We start from the raw sequence: 27998 nt of genomic DNA, 5'->3' as shown, positions 1-27998 counted from the left end.
CTGGAGCCACACAATCTCAATCCTCATCACAGGCTCCAAGGGCTGAAAACTTTTAGCTAGTGATGTTTCCCTTAAATTAAAAGAAAAAAAGAAATCTGATGAACGCAGTTCTGCAAGGACAACCATGAAAGGGTAAACTGGGATACAAAACATCAGAAAGACCACAATTTCTTTAATAATGAAATAATTTATTATTTGTTAACGGTTGAACAATACAGTTTACATATACACAGCAAAGATTCTCTAAAACATGTAGTTTCTAAAAATGCATGTGCTAACTGTAGTAAAAAGCACCATTCTCTATGGTCTTGACACAGGATTTACATTGGCGTCATATTTACATAAAGAAACATCTGGAAATAGAATAGCATACCCTTTCATCTGCTGCTCCCCTGTCAGGCTGTATGTAGCATTAGGAAGATGGCCCCCCCAAAATGATGGTAACAGCAATATTCCAAGAGCACCAGTTCTAGGGACGGGGGTAAAGGCAAGTTTGGTTGTCAGGTAAAAGCTAAAATGAAGAATGCTCCCTCAACTTGCCATCCCCCCAGAGAGAAGAAATCAAAATGTAAAAATCTGGATAAATCTTAAAATCGGGTGCCTTATGATTTCTCACTTTATGATTTTGAGAAAAGGTCAGATACTCAATCTCTTCAGCCATTCAATAGCTGAATCTAGCAGTGCCTGTCAATTTCTTCTTTCAGAAGGATCTGAGAAAAATCATCCATGTAATATTGATAATGAAAAAAATCATGATAAATCACCTATTGCACACCCCACCCTCTAACCCAGTTATCTTTGAAAGCAAAGCATCCTACAGTCTATAGATATCAGAAGATATAGAATGAGAAAACCACCTCATTGAAAAGGGCCTTTGGGTTGTCTTCGACCAGGAAGAGTTTTTAAATAGGAGTAGCCAGCTACTAGACACGCTAAACACGCTGCACTGGAGTCAAACATAGAAAAAGAATAGATTGACGTGCAGGAAATCGCGTTTAGCCTTTTACTACCTGATGTTCAACACTCAGGGAAGGCAAAGAAGTGCAGACAAACTTGGGGAAACAAAGAAGAAACAGAAAAGACCAGGATTTTAAAGTCTCTTGTGTGGTTCATGAAAAAATAAAAAATAAAAAAAGACCAAGACTTGGGGGAAGAAGTAGACTGTAAAGGACGATGATAGTGGTATTCTTGCCAATACAGTGTGGTATAAAAACCTAAATAATAGTGTGTGTATGTGTGTGTGTGTATAGACACTTTTCAAAAATAAGTTCTCTCTTGCAAGGATGGGGAAGAGGCAAGAAGAAATAAGCCCACAAAATCCATTCTCAAGCTCTAAGATATTGCTAGACGGTTATTTTGAGCATCACAATCCTACCTAGTTTACACTTTTTTCTTTTTTCTTACCCCCCAGGATTTGCTCTTGGCCACTTTGGGGATGCAGAAGAGAGGCCCATAGGAAACCTAGGTCGAGGCCCCTTTGTTGCTTTTGAAAAAGTAGAGGTTAAAGGAAAATGCCCACCTTAAAAAATAAACAAAACAAAAAAACACTCAAGTGGCCAACTGCAGGGTGAGGGCCTACTTCATGTTCAGTTCTGAATCAACACTGAAATTATTTTCATCTTGGGTTGACTGGGAAAATCTAGGTCCTGCCTAAAAATGTGATGCATTTTGAATCACTAAACTAGCATTAGGTGTGTGACTACAGAAAGGAGCCAGCAGTTGCTATCAGCACCTTGAAGAATTCAAGATCTCTGCTTAGCAAAAGAGAACCAAAATAAAGACACCCTGGGTGCTCGGCCCACCATTCAAAGCCAACGGGATGGAAAGCTATGTTTTCAGGATGTTACAGAAGCACACATATATATTTTCTCACTGAATGAAATTAAATTAGACTGCGTACTCTTATTTTTCCCACTTGCACTATGATGGTATCAATAAGAGCGCAGTTTAGATATTTTTAGTTTAAAATCAACTTTCACATAAAAATAGCATGTGCCTATATTTATACACGTCTATATTTACGTACAATTGTCAAAGTCTTAAAGGCTGGGGTTTATATCTTTGCCCATCCCCTCCCAACCCCAAATCCCTACTAGAAAGGTTTTCATCTTGCTTAAAAAGACAAAACAACTAAAAAGACTATAGCTCTTAGCAGTCAGGCTGGTGGATCAGTGAATGAGAGAGGATAGACTGGCAAACCAGGGCTGCTGGTCAGCAGCGGGGGCGGAGGATGGGGTCAGGGGATTAGCTGCCTTGGGCTGAGTTTGCTGGTCCTGAAGATTACAGTTTTGGTTAGAGAGAGAGAAGCCTGTCTAGCATGCTGACTTGGTCTACCTCGAGCTTTGAAAGTAATGTCTAACCCTGCTGTCAGTTTATCACAAGTGCATTAAAAATATAGAGATCTATCAAGTTCCACATTTATATGCAATCAAATTGAAAAGGACCAGACAAACAGTGCAAAGGTCAAATAATTACTGTTTTATATTGGGACAGTACATTTCAGATTTCAACCAAAAGACAAAAATGCAGTTTAACTCAAAGGCACAACAATTGAAACACAGAAAATAATGGCATCTCTTGGATGCCTTATTTCTAAATTAAACAAAGAAGTACACAAATTTTGTTCCCTTCCCTCCCCCAGTGCAAGCCCACAAGCTTTTTCCAAAGTCTTGAGCTTTCGATGCTGTCCCGCATCGTGGACTTGTGAGGCGCTTGGATGTAGCAATGAAACAAAATGCTTGAGAGGTCTAGTGAATGGCATTCAAAAGGGACCTCAAAGTGCAGACATATCTTTTTCAAACATGTTACAGGCTGAGCTGGCTCTGTGAACACCATCACTCTGCTTAAAATCCAGGAAGCAGGCTTTAAAAATGCAAAAGGCATACAAGTTGTATTTCAGTGCAAATCTTTAGCTGGTTGTTGGAAAAGATTCCAAAAATTAAAAAAAAAAAAAAATCCTTTGTGTCACCTGCCCCTCCCCCCAGCCAAAGCTGAAATGAAGAAAAAACAAAGACAGAAGAATTACAGATGACTTTGGAATCATTTAAGAATCCACTACTTCCAATTAGAACATTTAGAAAAATACATTAAAGAATCATTTTTTAAAACACATAAAAGTAATCTTGCTTTTTGAGATTGCTCTTCGGGCATAGAATGAGCTTCCGTGGGGAGTGCGTTTGAACTTTGACCTTAGCTGTGTGCGAGGTGCAGACGCCGGGGGAGCTTCAGGCTGTGGTGTGCGAGTGACCGCAGGCCAGCAGGCGCGCGGGGGGGTGGCTGCCCGCTGCCGAGTCAGCCATTGAGCCCTTAGGTCGCAGTGCGTCCATGGATTTTAGGAATGTTCTCATCACTTTGTGACACACTCTGCTTCAGCATCACAGATTTTACAAATGGTTCAAATTCAATGAAAAAGATTCGCCAGAGGCTGAAAACATCAAGACCTCAAAAATATGAATGCAAAAATATTCAGGGGAATGAACTAATTTTGTAGATACCTACATACAAAGTTTCTAGAACATCTATAAAAGCACAAAGTCATAAGAATTTTTTTTCCATTACATTAGTTTATATAAAATGAATAAATAGTATTTATAGATTTAATGTGTCTTATGTACATATACATGTGCTCTGTTTTAGCTTAAATAAAAATGCTACAAAGTCGGAGACCACTTAAGGGAGAAATCATAACCAAAAAGAAAAATCAGCCTTTTAAACTATCAACCCAAAAGCCTCCATAAAGAAGTTTCCGGGTGTGTCCAAAAATAATCAATAAGGAGAGGAGTTCTAGTAACGGTGTACCATCCTCTCCTGTTCACCTGCAACAGAGTAGAAACGTGGACTTTTTCTTTCACTGATAATGGCTACTAGCGCTGCTAGTGCCACAGCTCAGTTATTGCTGAAAGTTCAATAGGAAAATAGATTATAATTGGACCAAATGTCACTTATTTGGGGGGAAAAAAAGGATAATCACTTTGTGTTAAGTGGGAAATGGAGATCTCATCTATCTCTGAGGTAGGAAAAAAAAATGTTCCAGAGACAAGTAGCATTAACAAAGTTGGAGGGGAGAATGTGCCTCGAGATAGCAGAACACAACGAGGTCCCAAGAACATCGCACAAAAATAGATTGTACCGTTTTGTTTGTGAGAACAAACAATTTGGAACTTTGATGAGCTGTGCAACCCCAAAGACACACTATCAAGGTGTCCATTTTAAAGTGAGAAATACTGCTCCCATCCACACGCGGTGCGTCGGGGGAATGAGCATGCGCAGTGTGAAGGGCGTGTTTTCTAGAGGTATTCCTGACTTCCTCACTGGTGGTGAGGTCCATGGTTAAGTGCTCTTAAATGCCGCTTTCAAAGCTTACTTTGGAGTTCTGAGATCAGGATCTCAATTTCAAAAGTTTGTTTCCTTCAGTTTCCTAAGTACAAGACACACTTGGACGTTCCTCCTAGGCAAGTAACATAGTAAGCCAGAAAACTGGAAGAAAGGTCTGGGAGAGGACACGAGGAGAGCAAAGAGGGGGACTGCTGAGATGTGGACATTGCTTACTCGGTCTAAGAATTCTTGGATGCTTCAAATTGATTGGAATGTATAGTCTCTCAGAGACAAATTTTTATGGCGAGTAAAAGAGAAGCTAGTGGATGCAATCAGAAACCCACAATCCTAAGCACTTCCTTGAAAACAGTTACAAAGCTGATTTTGGTCAAGGTGGGACGCTGAAGTTTACGTGCAAGGGAGTTGTGGGCAGGTCCAATACGTTACCTAATCAGAACCAACAGGGAGAACCTTCAAGGAGGCAGCCGCAGTGCCCATTCTCTTAGAGACCAAGACATGCCTTGTGACTGTCCTGCAGCTTTATTCTCTTGATGCTGGCGCTGGAATAGCCCTCATCACTGCCGAGGCTCTGCATGCTGCCCCGCTCGTCAGAGTCGCTCACGCTGCTGCTGCTCCAGTCCAGATCACCCGTGAGATAGTCCGTGCTCTCCACGTCAACGTCGATTTCTTCTGCAGGGAGGACAAGAGAGAAGAACACTGATGAAAGCGCTCTGCAGAAAACTCAGGTGCAGTGGCTCATGCTTGTAATCCCAGCACTTTGGGAGGTTGAGGCGGGTAGATCACTTGAGTTTAGGAGTTTGAGATCAGCTGGGCCAACATGGTGAAACCCCGTTTCTACTAATACAAAAATTTGGCCGGGTGTGATGGCTCACGCCTGTAATCCCAGCACTTTGGGAGGCCAAGGTGGGTGGATTACTTGAGGTCACGAGTTTGAGACCAGCCTGGCCAACATGGTGAAACCTCATCTCTACAAAAATACAAAAATTAGCCAGGCATTGTGGTGTGTGCCTGTAATCCCAGCTGCTTGGGAGGCTGAGGCAGTGGAATCACTTGAACCCGGGAGGCAGAGGTTGCAGTGAGCCAAGATCACACCACTGCATTCCAACCTGGGTGACAGAGCAAGATTCTGTCTCAAAACAAAACAAACTCAGGCTGAAAACCAACCCCAATCAAACCCTTCTGTGGGTTGTCACCTAACTGTTAGCAGGGAGGAGGAACCTGTCACTGCAGGTCACACTGTTCGACTTCTCTACATCATACCAAATGTCTTAGTTCTTCTTACACTCTGCCTCCTGTCCGCAGCACTGAACCCCTGCTCTGGAAGTGGGAGAGGACAAGGGAGACAGGAGGAGAGTGAGAGGGGCTCACCCCTGTCAGAGTCGGAGCGCTCCGAGGAGACGGTGGAGCCAATGCTGTCCATCCGGATCCTCTCAATGCCCAGTTTCTCCAGCTGCCTCTTCAGGTGTCGCTGCTCTCGCTGAAGCTGGTCTATTTGGTGAACGGCTTTTCTGTCACAATCTTCAAGTTTCTGCAAGTCAAAGGGGTAGTTGTTGGGCCCCACAGGGAGATTTCTAAATGGTCAATGCCCCCCGCATCTTCCTTTCTAGCAATAGAATGCGCCAAACTTCCTCAGACGCCTTCTGGTGCCACTCGTTAAGCTTCTCCCTGAGACAGAAGTCGACTGGCCAGTGACTCCTGGCTTCGTCTGACTCTTCAGCATCGCTAGTGCTGGGGGTACTTGGCCTATCACAGGGATTCTGGGGGAGAGCTCTCACATGGTGGCACCCTGGTAGCCCTCAGTTTTAGTATCAAAAAGACTGCAGGCAGCAGCCCCCAACCTGATCTCCCTTGTTTGCAGCGATGCCCTGAACACCTCATCTCTGAACTAGAAAACTGCACGTGACGGGAGCTTAAGAAACATGCTTCCATTTAAAACTATGTTTATTCAAGTACATGTCCCAATTACATAAGCACTTTTTTGTGTCATGCCAAATCTCAATTAACTTCTGTTTGTTAGCAGGAAATAATAGTCCCTTTTGATGTCCTGATTCTAATTTGTCCAACAGAAGAGTTTAGAAAACACATTTCCATATAATACTCATTTTTACAAATCTGCCCCCTAGCTTCTCATATTCTTCAGATAATTAAGAAGATTGTTTAATTGTAGCTGTTTTGCTTTAAATAGAGGTTTTCTCCCAGAATTGTCATGAATGTAGGCTACTAACCATAATTAAAGTAACATTTGTCCAACTATAATATGATTATACGAACATGCTAAACAGGGATTTTGGCCCTGCAGACATTGAATCCAACTCCCCTTACCCTTTGCTATTCAGGCAGCATAGAGAGTGTCAACTCTGTGCCCAACACCCTGGGAGGTGCTGGGGCTGCGAGGTGAGCACAAAGACCCAGTCCCCTGCCTCGTGGAGCATACAGTCTAAGGACTGAGACAACCCAGTGGTCACACAAACCACTGTCAAACGTCAGTTATGACAGGGCTAAGAGATACCCAGTGCCTGGACCACCTGTCACAGGAAGGAGGTCACTGAGTCGGGAAAGTCAGCGAAGGATTCTCTGAGCTAGAGAGACTTGCACTGTGATCTGAAGAATAAGTAGAAGGGAACAGCATGGACAAAGGCCCTAAAGTAAGACAATATGACAGTGCCAGGGACTGGAAGAAGAGCTGAAGAAAGGGGAATTGGGGAACAAGATGGTGCTGCAGAGGCAGGTGAGGACCAGGCAAGGCAGAGCCTGGGGCAGGCCAGGTGACAGAGCTTGTCCTGAGCCACAGAAGAATTTTAAACAAGGTCACATGTTGATTTGCACCTTGAAAGGACTGTTCTCAGGAAGCATGGAAAGCAGACGGGAGGGACCCAGAGGGATACAAGGAGACCTCTGAGGATTTTATTGCAATAGACAGTGGGGATGAAGATGGAAGTAGACCAGGTTGTAAAATATTTAGGCCTTGGAGATGGCCTAGATATATATGGTTAAGGAGCAGGAGCTATCAAGGACTCCTGAGTTTCGGGCTTGTACAACTGGATGGAGAGTTGGATGGACCATTTAACCTCTGGTGCATGGGAGTGAGAAACACTCAGCTAGGTTTTTAATATGTTGCATTTGAGGTACCTGTGATTCATCCAATAGCCAGACTGGAGGAGTTCAGGGGAGAGGACTGTCCTGGAGATATAACAACAGACAAACCCTCACTGAACAGGTAAGGATAAAGCAGCATCGCAACAATACACTTACCTTTATGTGCAATTTGGCTTTTGTTAATAAACTCAACGTAGTGTGTCGACTTGATTCGGGTCCAAGTGGCACCAGCCCCTTCAGCTTCTCCAGGCACAAGCGAAGATGAGCCCGTCTATGAAAACAAGACCATGGCAGCATTTGAGATTTCACAGTGGGCCAGAAGCACCCCAGGCAGAATGAGTTCTAAAAGAGTGTGAAGTTGCCCAGCCCTTGCTATGGCAAATGCTACCAATGACCTCTTGCTGAATAAACATATTTTGAACCAGACAATTCTGGTGAAAACCAATGAGAAGCAAAATCCAAGGTTTTCAAAGCTAAGTCTGTTGATAATACAAGCACTGGGGTAGGGAATAATATCTGCTATTATATGGTCATTCACATATGTAAATACTATATACAGCAATGATCCCTGATTCACGATGGTTCAATTTACAATTTTTAAAAATTTATAATGAGTTTATTGAAGTATTAAATGCATATTAGACTTGGGATGTTTTTTATTTATGATGGGCTTTTTGAGACATAACCCCATCATAAGTCAAGGAGCATATATATCTGTGGAGTTATTTGTTGAAGCTCTATTTGTAATAGCAAAGATGGAAACAACCCAAATGACCAGCCAGGAGGGAACTGGTTAAATAAATTATGCTACATCCACACCATGGAGTACTATGTAGCTATCAAAAAGAATGAGAATGTGCTTTATGTCCTATTAGGAAAGATTTTCCAGATATATTGTGAAGTGGAGAAAAGCAAGATTCCAAACTGTAAGTATACCATGCTATCTTAAAGGCGGAGGAAAACAAGAATCTATATTCATGTTTTCTTGTATGTAGACAAACTCTGGAACGACACATAAGAAACTGGCTAGGCAGGGAGAAGGCAAGGAACAGTCAGACAGAGATAAGGAAGGAAGCGAGGGGGGTTTTTACTGAGTCATTTTTTATACTTTTTGTTCTTGGAGTATGTCAGACCGATGCAACGGCACGGAGTGGGAGAGGGAAAAGAGCTAGATGAAGAAGCAGACATGGCAACTGACTGAAGACAGAGCACAAGAGTTGCTCCAATTTAGAAATTTACATTTCCTTGAAATGGTTTGTGCTTTATTCTAGAACCTGGAAGATTCTGTGAATGTAAGAAACAGTCGAGATTTGGGGTTTTTGCTTAAGCTTACCACCTCCTTAAAGCCTTCCCAAGCCATCCTAGCTCACAGTGATTCCTCTATTTTCTGAGCACCACTGGTTTATACTATTCACTGGGAAGTTCACTGTACTGCCTGAATTGTTTTGTAATTTTTACTTAACGATTCACTGCAGTCTCCTTAGAAAGTCAGGACTGCAGCTTAATCATTGCTGTGCTGCCACAGTGCCTCAAACACATACGTGCTTAGTAAGTGTTTGCTGAACGGATTATGTCATCTATTCAACTAGACTTTAAGCTTCTAGAGGACAGAGTCCATCTCTACTGCATCTTTGCACCTTCAGCAGTGCCCAGAGTCTTCAGGTTTTAGATAACATTCATTGCCCACACACAACCTACTTGGAGCAGAGCTTCCTGGAGTCTAGGAGGCTACCCTCCAGCTGAATTGGGAAACAATGCAATGCCTTATAGGTTTGCCGTTTTTCCTCTTAAGAATTGTACTGGTATAGCAAAAGTTGAAATGTAGACCAAAAAAAGGAAATGGCTTCAGAAAGCTATAGGACAGGTGAATATGCATGATGTTAATGTAAGAAGTCAATTCACACTCTCTAGGGAGACTTCAGGATGTTCCCCCAAGGCAGGTCTAGTAAGTGAGGCATCAGACTTCCTTCCTTCTGAGCCTCCTGCCTCCTGCCTCCTCTAGGTCATGAGGAAGTAGTCCTGAACTCTCCAAGGGCACTCTAAGGTTTGGCAAGCTTGGGGAGTATAGCATTCATTTCTGAGCTAGGAAGAGGTAATGGGACACGGGTTTTACTATTTTGTAAGTCTTTCACTTGTTCTGAAAACCTGTCCATGTGGCAGAGTCATAGCAAAGACTCACGTTACAGGTTTGCTCCTCCCACTACTGCAACGGGTGGGGACTGGGAGGGGAAGGGAAGAAAACTTGTATGTAAAACATACTTGTTAATCTTGGATAATATTCTTCAACAAGAGCCATGAAAATAGATGTTATTAGAAACACTATAATTTATACATTTATAAATTTGTCTAATTTATTTCTTGTCATAAAACTTATAGACTAATTTTCTTTTTCTTTTTCTATTTTTGAGACGGAGTTCTCGCTATTGTTGCCCAGGCTGGAGTACAGTGGCGTGATCTCAGCTCACGGCAACCTCTGCCTCCCAGGCTCAACAGATTCTCCTGCCTCAGCCTCCTGAGTAGCTGGGGTTACAGGTGCCAGCCACCACGTCCTGCTAATTTTTGTATTTTTAGTAGAGATGGGGTTTCACTATGTTGGCCAGGCTGGTGTCGAACTCCTGGCCTCAAGCGATCCACCTGCCTCAGCCTCCCAAAGTGCTGAGATTATAGGTGTGGGCTAATTTTCGAATTAGAAGAAAAAGTTCAAAAATTAAAATTATATTTGGATATTTTTCAGTCAGCTTATTTGCAAAGACTGCATGATTCAGTCTGTATGATTGTCATATTAGTACTTTTATGATGTTGGTTTATATGCAGATATGAGTGTGTGAATTTTTTTAGGAAGTTTGTCCACTGATAAAAATATAATAAAGTCATCTTTTGAAGCATTGTCATTTCTAGCCTTATAGGAGTCTTGCCCAGAAAGTGCAATTTTCACTACCTAAATGTGGGTTTCCAAAGAACACTCCTAGTTGTGAAACTAGAAATAAGCCATTTGACTAATTCCAGCTGAGGCTAATACTTGTTCATTCAGTGTTTTCTGGCCTAGTTCTACAAAAATAGGACCAGAATTCTTTCTGGATTTTTGCAGAGACCCAAAGCCAACTCTGTCTTTGGCAGGGTCTGCCTTGGCCTTCTCTGGCGCCTCACAGCTGCAGCCTGATGGCTGCCCCCTGCCCACATGCCACTGCCTGCAGCCATCCCCACACTGGTGCCCGGGCCAACTACAGGAGAGCAATGAAATATATTAAGTAACTCAGTTCCATCATACAGTAGTGAAATCCAATCCCCCAACCAAAAAAAGCAAACAGACCCCTCTGTTACGTACAGCTCCTACCAAGGCTCTCCAACCCTGATACACACACAGACACATAAACAGACACACATACACACACACAAACTCCTGGGATCTAGAATCCCTCTGCCAGCCCTGAGTACCCACGGAGCTCCCAGATCCAAAACAAGCAGAACCACCACCCATCTCAGTATTCTCTTCTCAGTTCTGACTACTTCCCTGCCCTGCTGTCCCATTTTAAACCAGGTCAAACTCCCGTTTGGGGAACTAGCAGGGGTTTTGCCATATATCCTCAACAGGAAGCCACCCGACACCTCAATCTGACCCCTGCAGTTGGCTCTCCTCCCATCACATCTTCTTCAGACAGTCTTCGCTCTGTTGCCAAGAGCTACCTCCCAGCTTCCTGGCTGCCTCTTCCTTTAGCACTGATCCACACTGCTTTGTACTTAGGTCATGAACTTTAACAAACTTCACCTTCTGACTCTTCAGAAATATAACTTTAATTATTCTGAATAGGCTGATATACCTTTGGTCTACAGCGGCATAAAGAAACCAATCTTTGAACTATAATAAGTCATGCTCCCAAGCAAGTATGGCCTATAACTAGTAATAACGAATTTAGGTACAACTATAGATTCTCTTCAGTAAGTTTTAAGTATACCAAATTTTATTGATTTTTATTTTAAATTTTTAAAAAATATTCTGACTCCTTCAGTCACTATGCAACCAAACATTAATGCAGTGATTAAGAGTAAATGCCTGGAGAAATGTGGTACATATACATAATGGAGCAATCTTCAGCCATAAAAAGAATGGGATCCTGTCATTTGCAACAACATGGATGGAACTGGAGATCATTAGGTTAAGTGAAATAAGCCAGGCACAGAAAGACAAACATTGCTTATTCTCCCTTATTTGTTGCATGTAAAAATCAAAGCAATTGAACTCACAGACATAGAGAGTAGGAGGGTTACCAGAGACTGGGAAAGGTAGTGGGGGTGGGGAGGAGATGGGGATGGTTAATGGGTTAAAAAAAAAAAATAGCTTGAAAGAATGAATAACACCTAGTATTTGATAGCACAACAGGGTAACTATAGTCAAAATAATTTAATTGTATATTTTTAAATAAGTGGAAGAGTAGAACTGGATTGTTTGTAACACAAAGGATAAATGCTTGAGGGGATGAACACCACATTTTACGTGATGTGGTTATTATGCATTGCATGCCTGTATCAAACACCTCATGCACCCCATAAATATACACACCTGCCACATGGCCACAAAAATTAAAAATTAGCATTAAAAAAACAGTAAATGTTTGAGATCCTGGCTCTGCCACTTACTCCCTGTGTGACCTTGAGCAAATTACTTAACTCTGTGTAGCCTCAGTTTCCTTATCAGTAGAAAGAGGGTGACAAGCGCCTCCCTGGGAGGGCCGCCATGGGTACTGACTGAGAAAAGGTATGGAAGCCCCTCGGTCAGGGTCTGACAGGGAGTACTCTGCATGTGGTAGCAGTTATCCTTTCAATCCTAGCTTCCTCTGTAGAAGGAGATTTACTGTGAGCAAACACAGATAATAATGGCCCTATAATATTCCTTTTACAATCAATAGGAACTAAAAAATGTCTCACTAGGCAGACAGAGGCTATCTGGCAAAATCCATTTTTCTGAACACTTCCTTGAAGAAAATGGACATCTTTTGTCATTAAAATAATTAATGGAAAATCTAATCCATTTTCTGTGGAAACATAGAAAATGCTTATGCTAAAGGTACTATTTCTTTACATTTACAAAATTAGCAAGGGTTTTATAAAGCCAATGAATGCAAAATAAAAGATTCCTTTATTTCCTATTCGCATCATGGAGAGGCAGGGGTAGAAAGGATTCCACGGCTGGGAGAGAGGCAGCTGCCTCACTTCTGCTTGCTGCAGGAGCAAGCATTCTGAAGAGCCTGGGCCTGCCTCCTTGACCTCTACTGCAAGGGCCAAAGGAAAATAAAAATAGAGGCAAATACGTATTGACTTGCGAAGTCCAAGCACACAGATCTTAAAATATCTCACGTGCAATAGCAAGAAGAAAGTATAACATACTGAGGAGCAAATTTAAAACAGACTGGGAAGGATCTATGGGAAGAAAACTATAAAACTTTGTGTCTGTCGAAAGACACAAGAATATTTTTGTGTCTGTCGAAAGACACAAGAATATTTGAGTAAATGAAAAAAATAGCAGATTCCTGGATATGAACCCTCCAAACAAAAAATGTCAATGTTCCTCAAGTTTGTTTACAAATTTAACACAATTCCAAGAAAAAAACTCCCAACAGTGTTCTTTTTAATGCTGGGACTACACTTCATCTAGAAGAATAGATGTGTGAGACACTGCCAAGATTTTTGAAAAAGAAGAATAATGAGGAGGAATGTGCTGTACCAGATATTAAATTGTATTATAAAGCTTCAATAATTAAAAACAGTGTAGTACTAATACAGGAATAGGCAGACAAATCAAGTGAACAGGATAGAAATCCCCAGAAACAGACCTAAGAATAGATAGGAATTTAGCACATAAAGGAGATAATGCCACAAATCCTTGGGGAAAGAATGGATTACTCAGAAAATGGCAAGAGTGAGGAGGTTAACATCAAAATAAATTCCAAACAGATTAAAGATTTAAATATAAAATATATTCAGATACCACATATTTCTGTTGTTAGTCTTCCTTAACTCTTGCCAGCCATGAATTACGGAAAGTAAATATCCAAGTGAAGGAAGTTATTAATGAAGAAGGTGCCGAGCTGTTTGAGGCACCAGCTCCTACCAGAGCTTTGGCACTGACAGAAGGCACCTGGGCTAACCTGCATGTCTCAGACAATTCTGACGGTAGCTCTTCACAGACCATGCTTCCTTGATTCTATCTATGAATCTCTCTCAGGCTAGTAGATCTGCAAATTGGGGAATAGATTCAACAGAGTAGGATTATTAGGCAGATGGCGCTATCTGTAGATAGTGTCTCCTGCACTTAATATACTATCCTTAAAGTTCTTTCTGACTTGGATGTAATCAAGACCAGAAGTGGTACCAAATGAGGGGTATGTGGGTATGTGTGTGTGTGTTTGAGGGAAGCACTGTTATCTGTGATTACTTCTCTTTATTGAAAGTGTAACAGGCTGGGCCGGGCGCGGTGGCTCATGCCTGTAATCCCATCACTTTGGGAGGCCCAGGTGGGTGGATCACTTGAGGCCAGGGGTTCGAGACCAGCCTGGGCAACATGGCAAAACCCCATTTCTACTAACAATACAAAAATTAGCCAGGTGTGGTGGTGCACATCTGTAATCCCAGCTACTTAGGAGGTTGAGGTACGAGAATCGTTTGAACCTGGGAGGCAGAGGTTGCAGTGAGCTGAGATTGTGCCACTATACTCCAGCCTGGCGACAGAGCAAGACTCTGTCTCAAAAAAAGAAAAAAAAAACTATTATGTTATGTTCTGCTGCTTTCTTAGGTCCCAGGCTATATTTTCTTTTTTTTTTTTTCTGCATTGTCAACCAGGCTGGAGTGTACTGGTGCCATCACAGTTCACTGTAGCCTCAACTTCACAGACTCAAGCAATCCTCCCACCTCAGCCTCCTGAGTAGCTGGGACTACAGGTGCACACCACCACGCCCAGCTAATTAATTAATTTATTTATTTTGGTACAGATGGGTCTCACTATGTTGCCCAGGCTGGTCCTGAATTCCTGGGCTCAACTGATCCTCCCACCTCGGCCTCCTAAAGTGCTGGGATTACAGGTGTGAGCCAGTGCCCCCAGCTAGTCTTGGGATACAATATTGATTAAGATCAAGTCCCTACCTTTGAGGTAATTAAAATTTAGTTGGAGTGCTCAAACATGTAGATGAATTATTGCAGAATGATTTGTAGGAGCTACATTCAAACCCTGACAGATATCAGCTCCCACCTAAAGTTATAGAATGGGCTCCCCTTTGTTCTTACCAAACACGTTCTTTCTTTTTCCTCACCCTCAAACATCCCATCTGACTTAACTTATTTCCAAGTTTTCATAGCCTATCATAACTTTCTTTTCCTTTCCAAACAGATCACCCTAAACAGGGTAGCCTATTTTGAGGTTTCACCATTTTATCACCTATCTCAGTGTGGGCACAGACTTACCCAATTAAATAGCATCTTAAATCCTATAAGATAATTGGAGGCTGAACAAAAATAATTTTAGATATGGGTATGTATGAGCTGTATAATAAGGAAAAGAAGGTATTTAGTATAAAGTAAGAAGGAACAAGTCTTATTAATGGGACTCATAAAATTAATCCCTTAAAGTGTCAAGGGTCACAAGAGATTCTGCATTGAGAACAAAGCCCTACCAGGTGAAGATGACAAGCCATGCTTTGAAAAGGGAAAAAATACTTTCCTTCTTTTTCTAAAATGATCTCTTTATAAACAATTGCCAAGTGCATCATTATTACCAACTTAATTGGAACCCTAAAAGGTTTTGAAGATTTCTCACAGTTGTGCTGATAAATCTTTGTAGAAAATACAAAGATATTAATATACTTAGTGAATAATACATAAATAGCAGTTCACAGTGGCTACATTTTGGAGAGATAAGATCACTTCTTTATTAAAGTATAAAATACATAAGTACACCTCATTAATACTTCCTTTTTAGAGCCTAATTTTCAAATGCAACATATATATTATAATCGTACTTGTTGGCTCTATCCCACTGTTTGACTATTAATGCCCATGACAAAAAGTCAGGGAGCAGCCCCAGAGTTCCAGGTAGGAGACTAGAAATCGGTCAAATGACCAGCGTGTGTCTCTCCTCCAAGTCTTGCCAAAGGCAGGTATCATCTACTCAAGGGTTATAGTACAAGAAAGATGATTCTTGTGGTACAAATGTGAGTTCTTCTCCAGACCATCAATATAGACTGGATTTATACACTGATCCCTGTGTCTCTCCTTTGTAATAACCTTACCCCATGTTGCAACAAACATGGACTTGTTACAACATCCCAGAGTGAAATCTGAATGTGGTCAAGAAAGTTCAGAAACAATAAGAGTGATGCAACACATACCACAACTCAGGCCCAGTGCAAAAGTCAGGCCCCAGCCCTTCCGATATAAGGGACTTTGTCATTCGAAAAATCAAAATCCAAAAGGAACAACTACAGGGACCTGTAATCAATTAGAATATTCTTCCAGAAGAGACCTGACTGAATTAGTTTCTCATGCCAGACCAGATGCCACTGAAATACTGTTTGATCAAATGGAAATAACAGCTTAGACTGGGCTGCGGAGTCTTCCCCATGGAGCCACACAGAAATCTTCTGTCACAGGATCAGAAGACTCTGGCAGAGGTAGTAGCTCTAGATCAGGCACCTAATTCCAGCAAGAGCTGCATATGCACCATTCTAGAAAAATGGATGTCTACTATTAAAGGAAATGCCAGAGCCATCTTTTGAAAAAAGAGTCTATTCTACCACCTGGCTCCCGACCTATTGGCTGTAGCTTACATGTGTTCGCTCAGTCTCCATTTGCTGAGGGGCTCATTGAAAGGCTTTATTTTAAAGTGGAGGAATTCTCAGTTAAGAGAAAGATATAGCAGAATTATCATCAATAAAGGGTATATAACAACAAAATATTCAAATATTTTTATATTCCAACAATAATCAATTAGTTAACTAAAATGGGAAACGAACAGCAATCTAAAAATATACAAATCCAAGAATACCTTTTACAGGACATGTATAAGACCTGTGTGGAAAACTTCACTACAAAACTTTGCTTAGAGACAGATCTGAATAAAGAGAGATCTCAATAAAGACACACACCAAATCCTGGATGAAAAGATCTAATATATAAGCATGAACTTTTCAAGGTTAATTTATATTGGAATTATGCAATGTTAATTTTTAAACTCCCAAAAGAAGTTAGGGGTTGGGGAATTCATAAAGTTTTTTTTTCAGGAAAAATAAACTGGTGAAAATAGATAAGAGCATGGAAAAATAAAAAAAGGAGAATGCAAGGGTATGTATTGGCATAGAAAGAAGAGATGGATCAATGGACTGGAAGAATAAGTCTAGAAAGAGACCTAGCCATAAACAAAAATTAAGTATACACCAAAGGCAGCAACTTGAATCAGTGAGGGAAGACTGATTCTGTAAAGCTAAATGACAAACTGGACAGTTATGTGATAGAAAAAGTGTCAATATCTTTCATATATGTCTTTTATATTACTGAAACTTTTTAAAATAAAGATAAATTCTTCAGTAGAAAATTGGGCAAAGGCTATTGAATAGACAATTTGCACAAAGAGACGCACAGAGTCAAAGACATCAACACTGCTCAACTATGCTAGTAGTACAAGAAATGCAAATTAAAACAAGTTGCCTGTGCGGGTGTTTTTTATTTTTTACTTATCAAACTCATAAAGATTTTAAGTTATAACATCAACTTGTGAAGTGTAGGGAAAATACTGCCTATAACCTGCCTGGTGGACAATCCAGCAATCCTAAAAACGTGCTCACCACCAATTCCACAGCTATAAATTTATCCTAAGGAAATAATTATGATGTTGGACAGAGATTTTTCTACAGGTGGTTTAAGAAAGCATTGTTTAGGTTCTGGGAAGAATCCAAACTAGGGGACTGATTACACGAGGTTTAACGTATTCATATAATATAATACTGGGCATTAAGTAATGTTGGAAAAGGAGATTTAATGATGCTGGAAAATGTTTATAACTGGAAAAGATGCTACAAATTATTACTATATGATCCCATGTTGGTTAAAAAAACTGTACACAAAAGTCTAGATGGATATAGAACAAATGTTAGCAGGTGTTACCTCTGAGAGGCCTATTACAGGTGATTTTACATTCTTTGTGCTTTTCTGAATTTTCTAACTTTCCACACAAAACTATATTTTCAGTTCTTTTCCGAAACAATTGGAAAGATATACTTCCAAGTTCCATTGGTTTTCTCTGAGTGCCAGAACCATGGATGATTTAAATTTTTAGTATTGTTTTTTATATTTCTCAAAATTTTCTGCAAGATTAGTTTAAAAAAAGAAAAACCACACACACACACCGCCCCCCCCATACCCCTAAGGGTGTTTTCTTAGGAGCTCAGACCCAGAAAATTAGTTAAAATGCAGAGAAACACAGGCCATGTGCTGACTGACAAACCCCCTGTAGAGTGATATTAATCTGAGCTCCTCCACAGCAGTGCGTAGCCTTTACTGGACTCTGTAGTCCCAGCACCTACTACATGGCATCTTAGGTGCTCAACACCTATTCTGTTGAGTAGAGAATACTACCACCACCATTCTAGAAGTCTTTTCATTTATTGTCCCACCAATGCGAAAATACTTCGAAGTGTTGGTGTTGGGTATAATATCCTTACAGTTGAGTCCTGATAACATAGAGTAACACTAATTATTTAGGATCTCTAAAGTGCTATAGAAAAGGTTTCCATTCAAGAAAACTAACCCAAGTATAATCAGCTCTGCAATATCAAAAGGGAAAATCCCATTGTTAGAAGTTCTTTTCCTAAGTTGCCTTTTCTTCTTTTTTTTTTTTTTTTTTTTTTTTGAGACCCACGGCAATCTTTCTACACTTGATTTTAGCCAAAAGGCCAAGAAGCAATGAAAGCCATGATAATCTTTTTATGCAATGTTATCAGGTAAAAAATGGCTAAAGTGTATTAGCATTTACCAGAGTGTTATTCTTTTATAGAACTCAGCTACTAAAACCAGGAAGAGTACAAAAACAGCTGTTCAACTGACCTCCAAACCCTGAAGTTTGTAAACATCCACACTAATAAGAGAGGGGAGCCCAGCAACTTTAACCTCCCCTGAACTGCAGCAACCAATGCTTGCTTAAATTAAGTAAACTGAGTCCTGATTTTCCTTCTCTTCTGTTCACATGCTCTAGACTAGAAAGACTATCAAGACCTTAAAAGACCAAATTCCAAAAAAGAAAAGAAGGAAACTAGATAACTAACCCTTCAACAAGCAAAATTGACTGGTCATATGGAAGCAAGCTCAATTATAGGCAGTTTGCCTAGTGGTGACTTCACGTCCACTCTTCTAGAATTTTTACCTCTAGCTTCTTGTGCACACCTCAATCTTAGCACTTAGCATATTAACTGAAACTGTCTCTGCATCTTTACCATTGGACAAACTACACATTTATCTTGGATGAGGACCTTGCTGATTTAATACCCTACTAGGAACGCATTTAATACCCAGTAACATGCACAAGTTCCGGGGCCACCATAGACAAAAAATAAACATCCCTGAGGTGCTAAAATAAATAATACAATTGACATTCTGTGGCATTCCTGCAGAGGCAAAAGTCACGAAGTTTTAGTAAGTCTTTATGTGAAGGGATCAAATTTTAATAATAATAATAATAAATACCAAAGTAAAGTATTAGAGGGGTGAAGAACTAGAAGACTTCTTAGTAGAAACAGTCCCGGTTTACCCACATCACTGCAAAGGCAGGAAGCAGGGAGAGAATCTGAAGAGAAAATCTAAAGATGAGAAAGAGAAGCCACACTGACTACCTTTCCACTTTAAGAGATACTTTTGTGTTTCTAGTTCATGATATGTAAATAGCTAAAGCATAAAGGAAGCTTCAACTTAAAACATGGTCAGTCACGATCATAGAACAATTAAAAGGGAAGACGAAGGGATGAGCAGAAGCATGTGTGCAGTGAGGCACACTCACCATCACACACATACACACACACACACACGAAATTCCATAGTGGAGTAAAGCTAACCGCACTCTTCTAGAATTCTACCTGCCTGGGAAGGGTTTGGTCTGCCCTTTCACTGATGAAACATAAATATAATTCAGATCCTGACTTTCAGAGTCAGGCTTCTTTTTCAAAGAGGGTTGGCAGGAAATAACCACGTCTTTACAGAGCCATCATTACACATCCTTTTCTTATTCATGCAGGGCACTGAGAAAGCACTCAATTTGGATGGGTAGCCCGCATTTCAAATTGATGGGAGCTCAGAGACCAGAATGAGGCTAGTTCAATGGTTCTCTGCCATGGCTGCACATGAGAATCACCTGAGGAGCTTTTGAAACATACGAGTGCAGAGCCTCAACCCAAACCAGTTAAATCAGAATTGCTAAAGGTAAGGTCTGCGCATTATTTTGTTTGTCTGTTTGTTGGCTTTTAAAAGGTCCACAGAAAGTTATCATTAATTTTTTTTCAGTATGGTAAAACCAAGTGTTTTTTCTTTGTTGTTGTTGTTTTGGGTATTTTCTGCCTTTTTTTTTGGTGTTTACTAGAGATACACAAGAAAATTTGCTTTAAAATACTCCATGGGGAGAGGTGGTTTTGCTTATAGAAGACTGGCAAAATGCTGATAATTACTGAAGCTGGGTAATGGATACATAGGAGTTAATTACATTAGTCACTCTACTTTTGTAGATTTGAAATTTTTTCTTTTTTCTTTTTCTTTTTTTTTAAGACAGAGTCTCACTCTGTTGCCCAGGCCAGAGTGCAGTGGTGGGATCTTAGCTCACTGCAACCTCCGCCTCTAGGGTTCAAGTGATTCTCCTGTCTCAGCCTCCCTAGTAGCTGGGATTACAGGCACGTGCCACCACACCTGGCTAATTTTTGTATTATCAGTTGACACAGGGTTTTGCCATGTTGGGCAGGCTGGTCTCAAACTCCTGACCTCAGGTGATCCAGCCACTTTGGCCTCCCAAAGTGCTGGGATAACAGGTGTGAGCCACTGTACCTGGCCAGATTTGAAATTTTCTATAATAAAAAGTTATTTTATAGAATCAGCAGAAATAAAACTTTGTTCTCTACCCTCACCAGAAAAATCTACAAGTCTATGTGTATAATGTGTTTAATATAAAAATATGTTTAAAAATACACAGAAAGCTTTGCAAGTGATTCTAATGTGCAACCATAGTTGAGAACCACTCAGCGGCCTCACTGAAGGAGGGGCAACTGGATTTGGAAAATAAAGATTTAAGTAAGTAGCAAGAAGGAATCCAGGTGAGAGAGATTCCACTCAGGCTGTGGCAAGATGGAGCCCAGTGAGGGTGGTAGGCCTCCTCTAGTTAGGCACCATCTCCAATTTTTGCTATGCATACATTTGCCTGAATTTTGAGACTCTTCATTCACAAGTAAACTGCAAATACACATACATACACATGTTAATACACACGTGTTAATATATACACACATATATTATGTTTGCATATATATATCTATGTATACATGTTTTAGATAACATTGCCAATTATATTCAGTAGCATGTAATTTTTAAAAAACACTATTTGTGGAAATATTGCCCCTTACTAAAATGCTTTGGTCTGTGGAATAGTCATCCAAAGGCTTTCTTCAGGAGTGGGCTGGTGGGAGTGAGGGTTAGAGGTGTAGTCTTTTAACTGGCAAGCTCTATATCTACCTAAGTAATTTATGAGCAATGCTGCTTAGAGGGCCCTGAGTGAATTCTGAAATCAGGTGCTACTAGTGGGAAGAGTCAAAAAGAGCAACCAAGTTTGAACTTAATGAACAGAGAATGCAACAAAGCTCCCCGCATTCCACCTCCCAAATCCCCAACTCACCTATTCTTCTCCATTTCATTGTGAGTTGATCTGAAAGAGGGAACAATAAAAGAAGAATAAGATATTTTTGTCTTAAAGAAGTACTTCAACACCAACACAATTCTTTTAACTTCTTTCTCTCCGAAGTTGATAGGAGAGATGTAGAAAGGGAGAAAAATTCACTGGGCTCTACTAAAAAAATTAGTCCATTTGAAGAGTTAGATAAATGTAAATACCTAAAATAGAGTTCAAGGTAAAGAGACAAACCAAGAAGCATGCCTTCTCTAGTGGAAAAATAATCCCTTTTAAGACAAGGAAGAAAAGGGGTCTATTTATACAAAAACAGCTGCACAAAGCAATGTGAATTTGCGTTACATAATACGACAAAGCCTTCTTTAGGCTAAGGGTAGAACAATGGAGGTAGCATCCCTACCCCACCCCTGCAGTTTTCCCTAGGGGTAGTATACACCAAAACTTTGTGTAAAGTTGCTTGACTATGCTGTTTTAAATAGTAAAATAACCCTCTTCCCCAATCTTCTGACTCCCTGAAGTAACTATCATGTACAAGATGCTACTGTTAAATAGCAACCAAATGATTTTAGGAAGGGGTTTCCAAAGCTCAGCTCAACATAAAGATGATAGGTTGGTTAAAGCAGAAGTTAGTGAAATGTGAAGTCCAGCTTTGCCACTGATATGCTATGGAATAAATAAAATTCTTTACCGTCCTGTCGCTGGTTAACCTGTCTGTAAGATGAGAATAAAAATAATTACCAATTATTTACTGAACAAGTATAGGCCAATGAGGTAGCAACCGTAAAACTGATTAGAGAGCCTCGGATGAAAGGTGTGATAGATACGAAACCATATGATTAGTGTATTTATGGCTGACCTTAAAGACAAGGTCTGGCCTAAGACTTTATGGACAAGTTACCACAAAATTATAAGAAGTCAATGTGGCCCTTTTAGTGTCCTCCTCACACAACTCCTTCCTAACCAGTTATAAATCTGGAAGAAGCTACCAGCATTATAAAGGAGCTGAATCTTGACCTTGCTTATGAAAATTCTCTGGAGTTTAACCAGCTCAGGAGTTTACTCCCTGGTTCAACTCATGAATTCTGTTGGGCCATCGATAATCAGCACCTTACTGGGCTTCGGAGATATATTCTCACAGCTATCATGGAGGAATACCACCTCAAGAGTGCTCAGCCACTTATTCACATCAGGGGCACCACCACCAAGTTCACTCATCAGAGAACGGGGGTAAGGACAGCAAATGTCGGGGGATGGCGGCGGCAATGAGGAGGTTGTCTTGAAATGAGAAATTTCCAACCTAGCATTAAACTCCTCTTCCACAAGGACCTTGGGAATCAATTTTTATTCACAAAGAAAAAATAAATGAGAAAATGACAGTATTTTAAGTTTAGAATATTTGTTTTCTAGGTAAACAACACATGGATCTCATGTATTCAATCCAAAATTGGTTAACTTAAAAGTTTCAGGCTGGGCGTGGTGGCTCATGCCTGTAATCCCAACACTTTGGGAGGCCGAGGCGGGCGGATCACGAGGTCAGGAAATTGAGACCATTCTGGCCAACTGGTGAAACCCTATCTCTACTAAAAATACAAAAATTAGCTGGGCATGGTGGTGGGCGCCTGTAATCCCAGCTACTCGCTTGAATGAGGGAGTCGGAGGTTGCAGTGAGCTGAGATCGTGCCACTGCAATCCAGCCTAGCGACAGAGGGAGACTCCATCTCAAAAACAAAACAAAACAAAACTTTAAAATTGTCAGACATGGTGGCTCAGACCTGTAATCTCAGCACTTTGGGAGGCTGAGGCAGAAGAACTGCTTGAGCTCAGGAGTTGGAGACCAGTGTGGGCAACACAGCAAGAGCCCATCTCAATTAAAAAGAAATAAAAGCTTTACATTGATTCACTTGGTTATCCCTCAGCATTCTCCAGTCACATTGTTCTGAAGGTTTATTGCCTTCAATAGCCAACAGGATACTATAGTTAACAAGTATCTGGCGTATACGGCAAACCTTTGGCTCTAAAGCACGTGGCATTTTAACTTTAACCAGGACTAGTAAATTCAAAGTCTGACAGATTTTTTTAAAAAGATGAAAGTAGATGGGCACGGTGGCTCACGCCTATAATCCCAGCACTTTGGGAGGCTGAGGTGGGTGGATCACTTAGGTCAGGAGTTCGAGACCAGCCTGGCCAACATGGCGAAACCCCTTCCTTACTAAAAATACAAAAAATTAGCCAGGCATGGTCACATATGCCTGTAATCCCAGCTACTTGGGAGGCTGAGACAGGAGAATCGCTTGAACCCAGGAGGTAGAAGCTGTAGTAAGCTGAGATGGTGCCACTGCATTCTAGCCTAGGCAACAGAGCAAGACTCTGTCTAAAATAAATAAATAAATAAATAAAATAAAATGGATGACAGTATATGCCAACAGTTGGTTCAGATTACCCTCTTTCACTGTAGACAAGGACCATCCCTTGTAGGTGGAGGAGAGGAAAGTGAACAGGTTGAGAAGACAGTAGAAAATAACAGCACACAGGAAATTCTTACCAAAATATTTCTGGATTCTTTGAAAATATATAGATAAGCTAATAAATAGAGTTATATACTTATGTAAAATTTTGAATCCCCAAAATAAACTTTTAAACAAACTCCATAGGAAGCACAACTTCTTCCAAAATTTGAACAAAATTTTCAAAACTACAGATTTTCTTTGATTACTTGAGAGTGTTAAACACATGGTGCTTCTTCAAGGGGGACTTATAGCTAATGGCTAGAGCATTACTGAAGGGTATCCAGTTTACTGAAACTGAGTTATTAATAAAAAGCAGCCCTTTCAAAAATGATGAGTTCCGAGATGCCAGCCACCTCCATTGATGGGTAAACATTTACATTTTTAATTAAAGCATTATAAGAACACATTGATACCTTGTGTCAAAACTATTTTCCATGTGATTATGGAAAACAGTGGATAACTCTGGAATCACTGATAAAGGTCAAATTTCATCATTTAAAAATACACTCTAATAAAAAAATAACTAAGCCAAATTATGGCGTATCTGAGATAACCAGGAAAAATCCTTGGGTTCAAAAAGACTCCTCATGTCAGGTCACTCTAGCCACTGTCTTATAAAACAACTGGGTGGCAAGTCCTGAACTTCCTCTTTCATATGAGTGCCAAAGCTTGCTTTACTCATTGAACAAAACATACTTTTAAAAAGTTCTAGATTTCAATTCTAAATAATTAGTAATTGACTTCAAAAATCAGTAGCAAAGAAACTTCCATCTTCCTACGGATAATTTCAAAAACAACTGATATTCACAATTTCATTTTCGTTTTTGTTGTTTTAATAAGCAACTAGAGAAACGTGAATAAGATCTGCATTTTCAGTTCCCAAGAAGTTTCCTATGTGGCTAAATCTTATCTTTTATTGTCCAAGGAAAAGTACCTCCCCAGACTCTACAAGCAAAAAGCACAGCATTTTCAACCTGTATGAACAAGAGTAAACTGTTATCCAAGGGTTATGTAAACCAGCAGTAATCTCTCCCTATCCTTTACCTCAGTTCAAAATTCTGACCATACATGGCTGAGGATATAAAGCCGATTCAAACCATGGGGTCAAGCTGCTTTCTCCGTTATGATTGCTTGTTCCTCAAAAAAGGAGCTATTCTAAATGGGTCATGAAGGAAATGATCACACTGAAAGAAAACTACCTGCTCCTGCCTCACACGTGTGCCTGGTGCTACCTCTAGGTTTAATCATGGTCTCTCAGAAATCCTTACACCACTGAAGATATTACACTAACTCACTATCAGTCAAGTATATGGACAACTGTGATAATCCCCTGTCTCTAGCCATGGAAAGCAAACCAACCCATTAACAGAAGAATTTGTAGCCTTTTTTTTTTTTTTTTTTGGCATAGTACTGATTATTAAACAGAAGATACTAGAAAGAATCCTTTTCTTGGCTTAAGATTCTTAACTACTGTTATTTTTCTTTCCTAATCACCTTTTGGGACCAAACCACTTCAACATCTCATTTTTTTTATCCCCACTAGTGAACATCCCCTACAACCTTCCTGTGAAACTAAGGAAAAAAATAAGGTGTTAAGGTATTAAGCCTAAATAAGTAACATGGACAATTCCTCTCAAATCATTAGTGGACGATAATAAAAGCCAAAATGGACTATGTTTTTCCAGAAAAATTAACTGAAAGGCCTCAAAATTCTTCTAAACAAATTTAAAAAAAAATACTGTATTAAAATGCAACACAGCTTAATTATTTTTATACTATTGCATATTACCAGTCAGTATTAACAACCTTCTTAAAGTGCCTTCATATCCATGCACAAAACTACAGGCTACCACCTTCAGGTAATGCTAAGATTAGAGGACAAGCAAAACCCACCAAGTAATTACCAGGTTGATTCTTCATGTGCCATTTTTATTCAAGGGCATGGCACAAGTAATGCTGCTCACATCCTGTGGTTCCACCAACGATACTAATGAGGTGAATCAAGTACAGAAGACGCAGCAAGAACAAGTGATTTTTAGTTTTAAGTGGGAAATTCCTGGTCTGTATTAAGCCACAGAGGATATCAAATAGATACTTGCAAGGAGTTATTCATGAGGGTGAGGGAGGGATGAGGATTCTAAACCAGTGACGAAAAAATCAATGCTTTTAATTTACTGGCAGGAAAGGTATAGTTGAAGGGATCTAATAAAACGAATTTCCTAGCCAACTACATTTTAAGGGCAAAGAAGGGAGAAAAAGGGCAGTAACATTGATGGACTATTTACATGTACCAGAAACTATGCACAGGACTTTAATATGTGATTTAACTGACCATTAATCAAATCTCCAGTGAGATTCACAGCTTTTAAGAACTATGGTATAAGACAATCTATAAGACTAACATGGAAAGGTTGTAGCATATTAATATTTTGGTATTATATATTCCTCTATCACTAAAGAGGTAGGTTTTAACCTCAATCATTCCTCTTTGCCATTACAAATAGAGGTGACAAATTAGAGTATCAAACAAACTACTGTATTTAATTTACATGTCAAGAATTAGATCCTACCACTTATGCCAAATCAGGTACTTTAATGTGTTTATAAAATTATTACAACGAAAAGTAAAAGAAATGGATAATGTCCAGCATTTTGACTTATAGAAAACTTGCCCTGATCTGCAACTTCTGAAGGGAAAATATTGTCACCATTGCTAATCTCACTTGAAGCTTTCACAGATTTTTTTGTTCCAAAAGGGAAGAAAAGCGAAATTAAATTTTGAATAAAGTTCATAAAAAATGTAAAACATTTCTATTTTTCTTTTCAGTTCCCTCAACCCAAACAGAAACAGCTTCCTACAAGGTCTTAAGTCCATGTGTACATTACTGAATCATGACGGCCACAATGTAATTTTACAGGGTTATAATCACAACAGGCAACTTACATTCAGCAGTTTGTGTCACCTACAATATAATCTAAAAGACAGAAAGAAGTATTTACCAAATTACCTGCTACTGCTGTTATTCTTTTTGGATTTGTTCCTCCGTTTTAAGGCATCTCTGTCCTTGTTATTGTATGGTAACATGGAGGCATAACCATGTTCAGCTTCTAGAAAACAGGAGGATCCAGTTAATGAATGGGCCCAGAATATTTAATACTCTCTCCTCTCTACAGTATTTCCTTTTTCCTTTATTTATTTTTAAAAGAATATTGTGGAAATAATTAAATGGAGTAAGGTGGAATTCTGAGAACAATGATTTAAAAAAAAAAAAACAACATTGTGTGAATACCCTCAGTTCGGAGCAGGTGTAAAGAAGATTCCAGCTGCTCATTGTTGAGAAAGACACAGTAGTGGCTAAGCTCACGCAGCCTGGGTTTCCCACTGGCAACGTCCAGCAGGTTGGTGCGGGTTAAGTGGAACCAGCCTCAGGTGAAGGTGCGGGGCAAGCACCGTGAGGCGCTGCTCCTCTGCCCAGGAGACTGGGGCGCTGGACCCACCTGGGGGCCGGCCGGGACCAGCCCGGGTGAGGTAAACCAGAGAGGCTATCGGAGGGGGCCCCGGCCACCCACTCGGGAGGGACTGGGGAAGGGGCGGCGTTCGGGACCCCGGCGGGCGATAGCCCCTTCTCCACCTGATTCATTGCTCTGGGGCAGCGTCGGCCTCCCTTCGGACCGCGCGTGGGGAGAGCCGGAGGGGTTGGGAGCGCTCGCGGTCTCCCTGCCTCCAACCACCCCCGGAGCGGCTGGGCGCCCGTACCTGAGGCCAGCCCCACAGGACCCCCGGCCTCGGTTCGAGTGGACCCCTTCCCGTCCCCGTGCACCTCTCTCCCGCCGCTCCAGATAGTCGGCCGCCTCCAGCAGCATCTGGATGTTCATCCGAACCGCCGCCGCCATTCTGCACCGGGGGCCGGAGCCACGGGACCAACCCCCACTGCCCACGGGCTCGCTGCCGCCGCCGGACCGCTATGGAGCCCGCTGTGGACACCGCGGAGCAGGGCTGAGGGAGCCTCTCTGGCAACCACGCTCGACAAGAGAGGGAGGGGGGCCAGTGAGCTGGGCACCGCCGACACCGTGACAGAACCCGGAGCAGAGCAGCAGCCGCCACCGCCGCGGAGTGTTTATCCCCGACTCACCATCTCCCCGCC

General features: G+C 40.8%; 1 protein-coding gene across 2 annotated transcripts; it reads right to left on the bottom strand.

Annotated features, from left to right (window-relative positions):
• Positions 1-167: 167 nt before the first annotated feature.
• On the bottom strand, positions 168-27998 carry MXD1 (MAX dimerization protein 1). 2 transcript variants are annotated; one of them, XR_492243.3, is made up of 7 exons: positions 27675-27946; positions 26862-26961; positions 21335-21364; positions 7588-7702; positions 5704-5863; positions 4762-5004; positions 2775-2862 (listed from the first exon to the last, which is right to left on the bottom strand). XR_492243.3 is itself a non-coding variant. In XM_007970343.3 (6 exons), the coding sequence occupies exons 1-6, from the start codon at positions 27745-27747 to the stop codon at positions 4817-4819; spliced, it is 666 nt and encodes a 221-aa protein (XP_007968534.1). In that variant the 5' UTR covers positions 27748-27998; the 3' UTR covers positions 168-4816. The 2 variants fall into 2 exon arrangements, 1 of the variants encoding a protein (XP_007968534.1); XM_007970343.3 differs by having other exon boundaries at positions 168-5004; positions 27675-27998.

The sequence above is a fragment of the Chlorocebus sabaeus genome, chromosome 14, assembly GCF_047675955.1.
Source record: "Chlorocebus sabaeus isolate Y175 chromosome 14, mChlSab1.0.hap1, whole genome shotgun sequence".
In the NCBI taxonomy this organism is placed as follows: Eukaryota; Metazoa; Chordata; class Mammalia; order Primates; family Cercopithecidae; genus Chlorocebus; species Chlorocebus sabaeus.
This window is presented reverse-complemented; position numbering and strand designations above follow the sequence as displayed.

Bases quoted from the DNA above. Each gene is read 5' to 3' on its own strand.
- MXD1 (XM_007970343.3), bottom strand. From the start codon at position 27,747: ATGGCGGCGGCGGTTCGGATGAACATCCAGATGCTGCTGGAGGCGGCC. The intron at 26,962-27,674 runs GTGCACGGGGAC...CCTGTTTTCTAG, and splicing joins TCTGGAGCGGCGGGAGAGAG to AAGCTGAACATGGTTATGCC. The intron at 7,703-21,334 runs GTGAGTTGGGGA...TTGTTTTCATAG, and splicing joins AATGAAATGGAGAAGAATAG to ACGGGCTCATCTTCGCTTGT.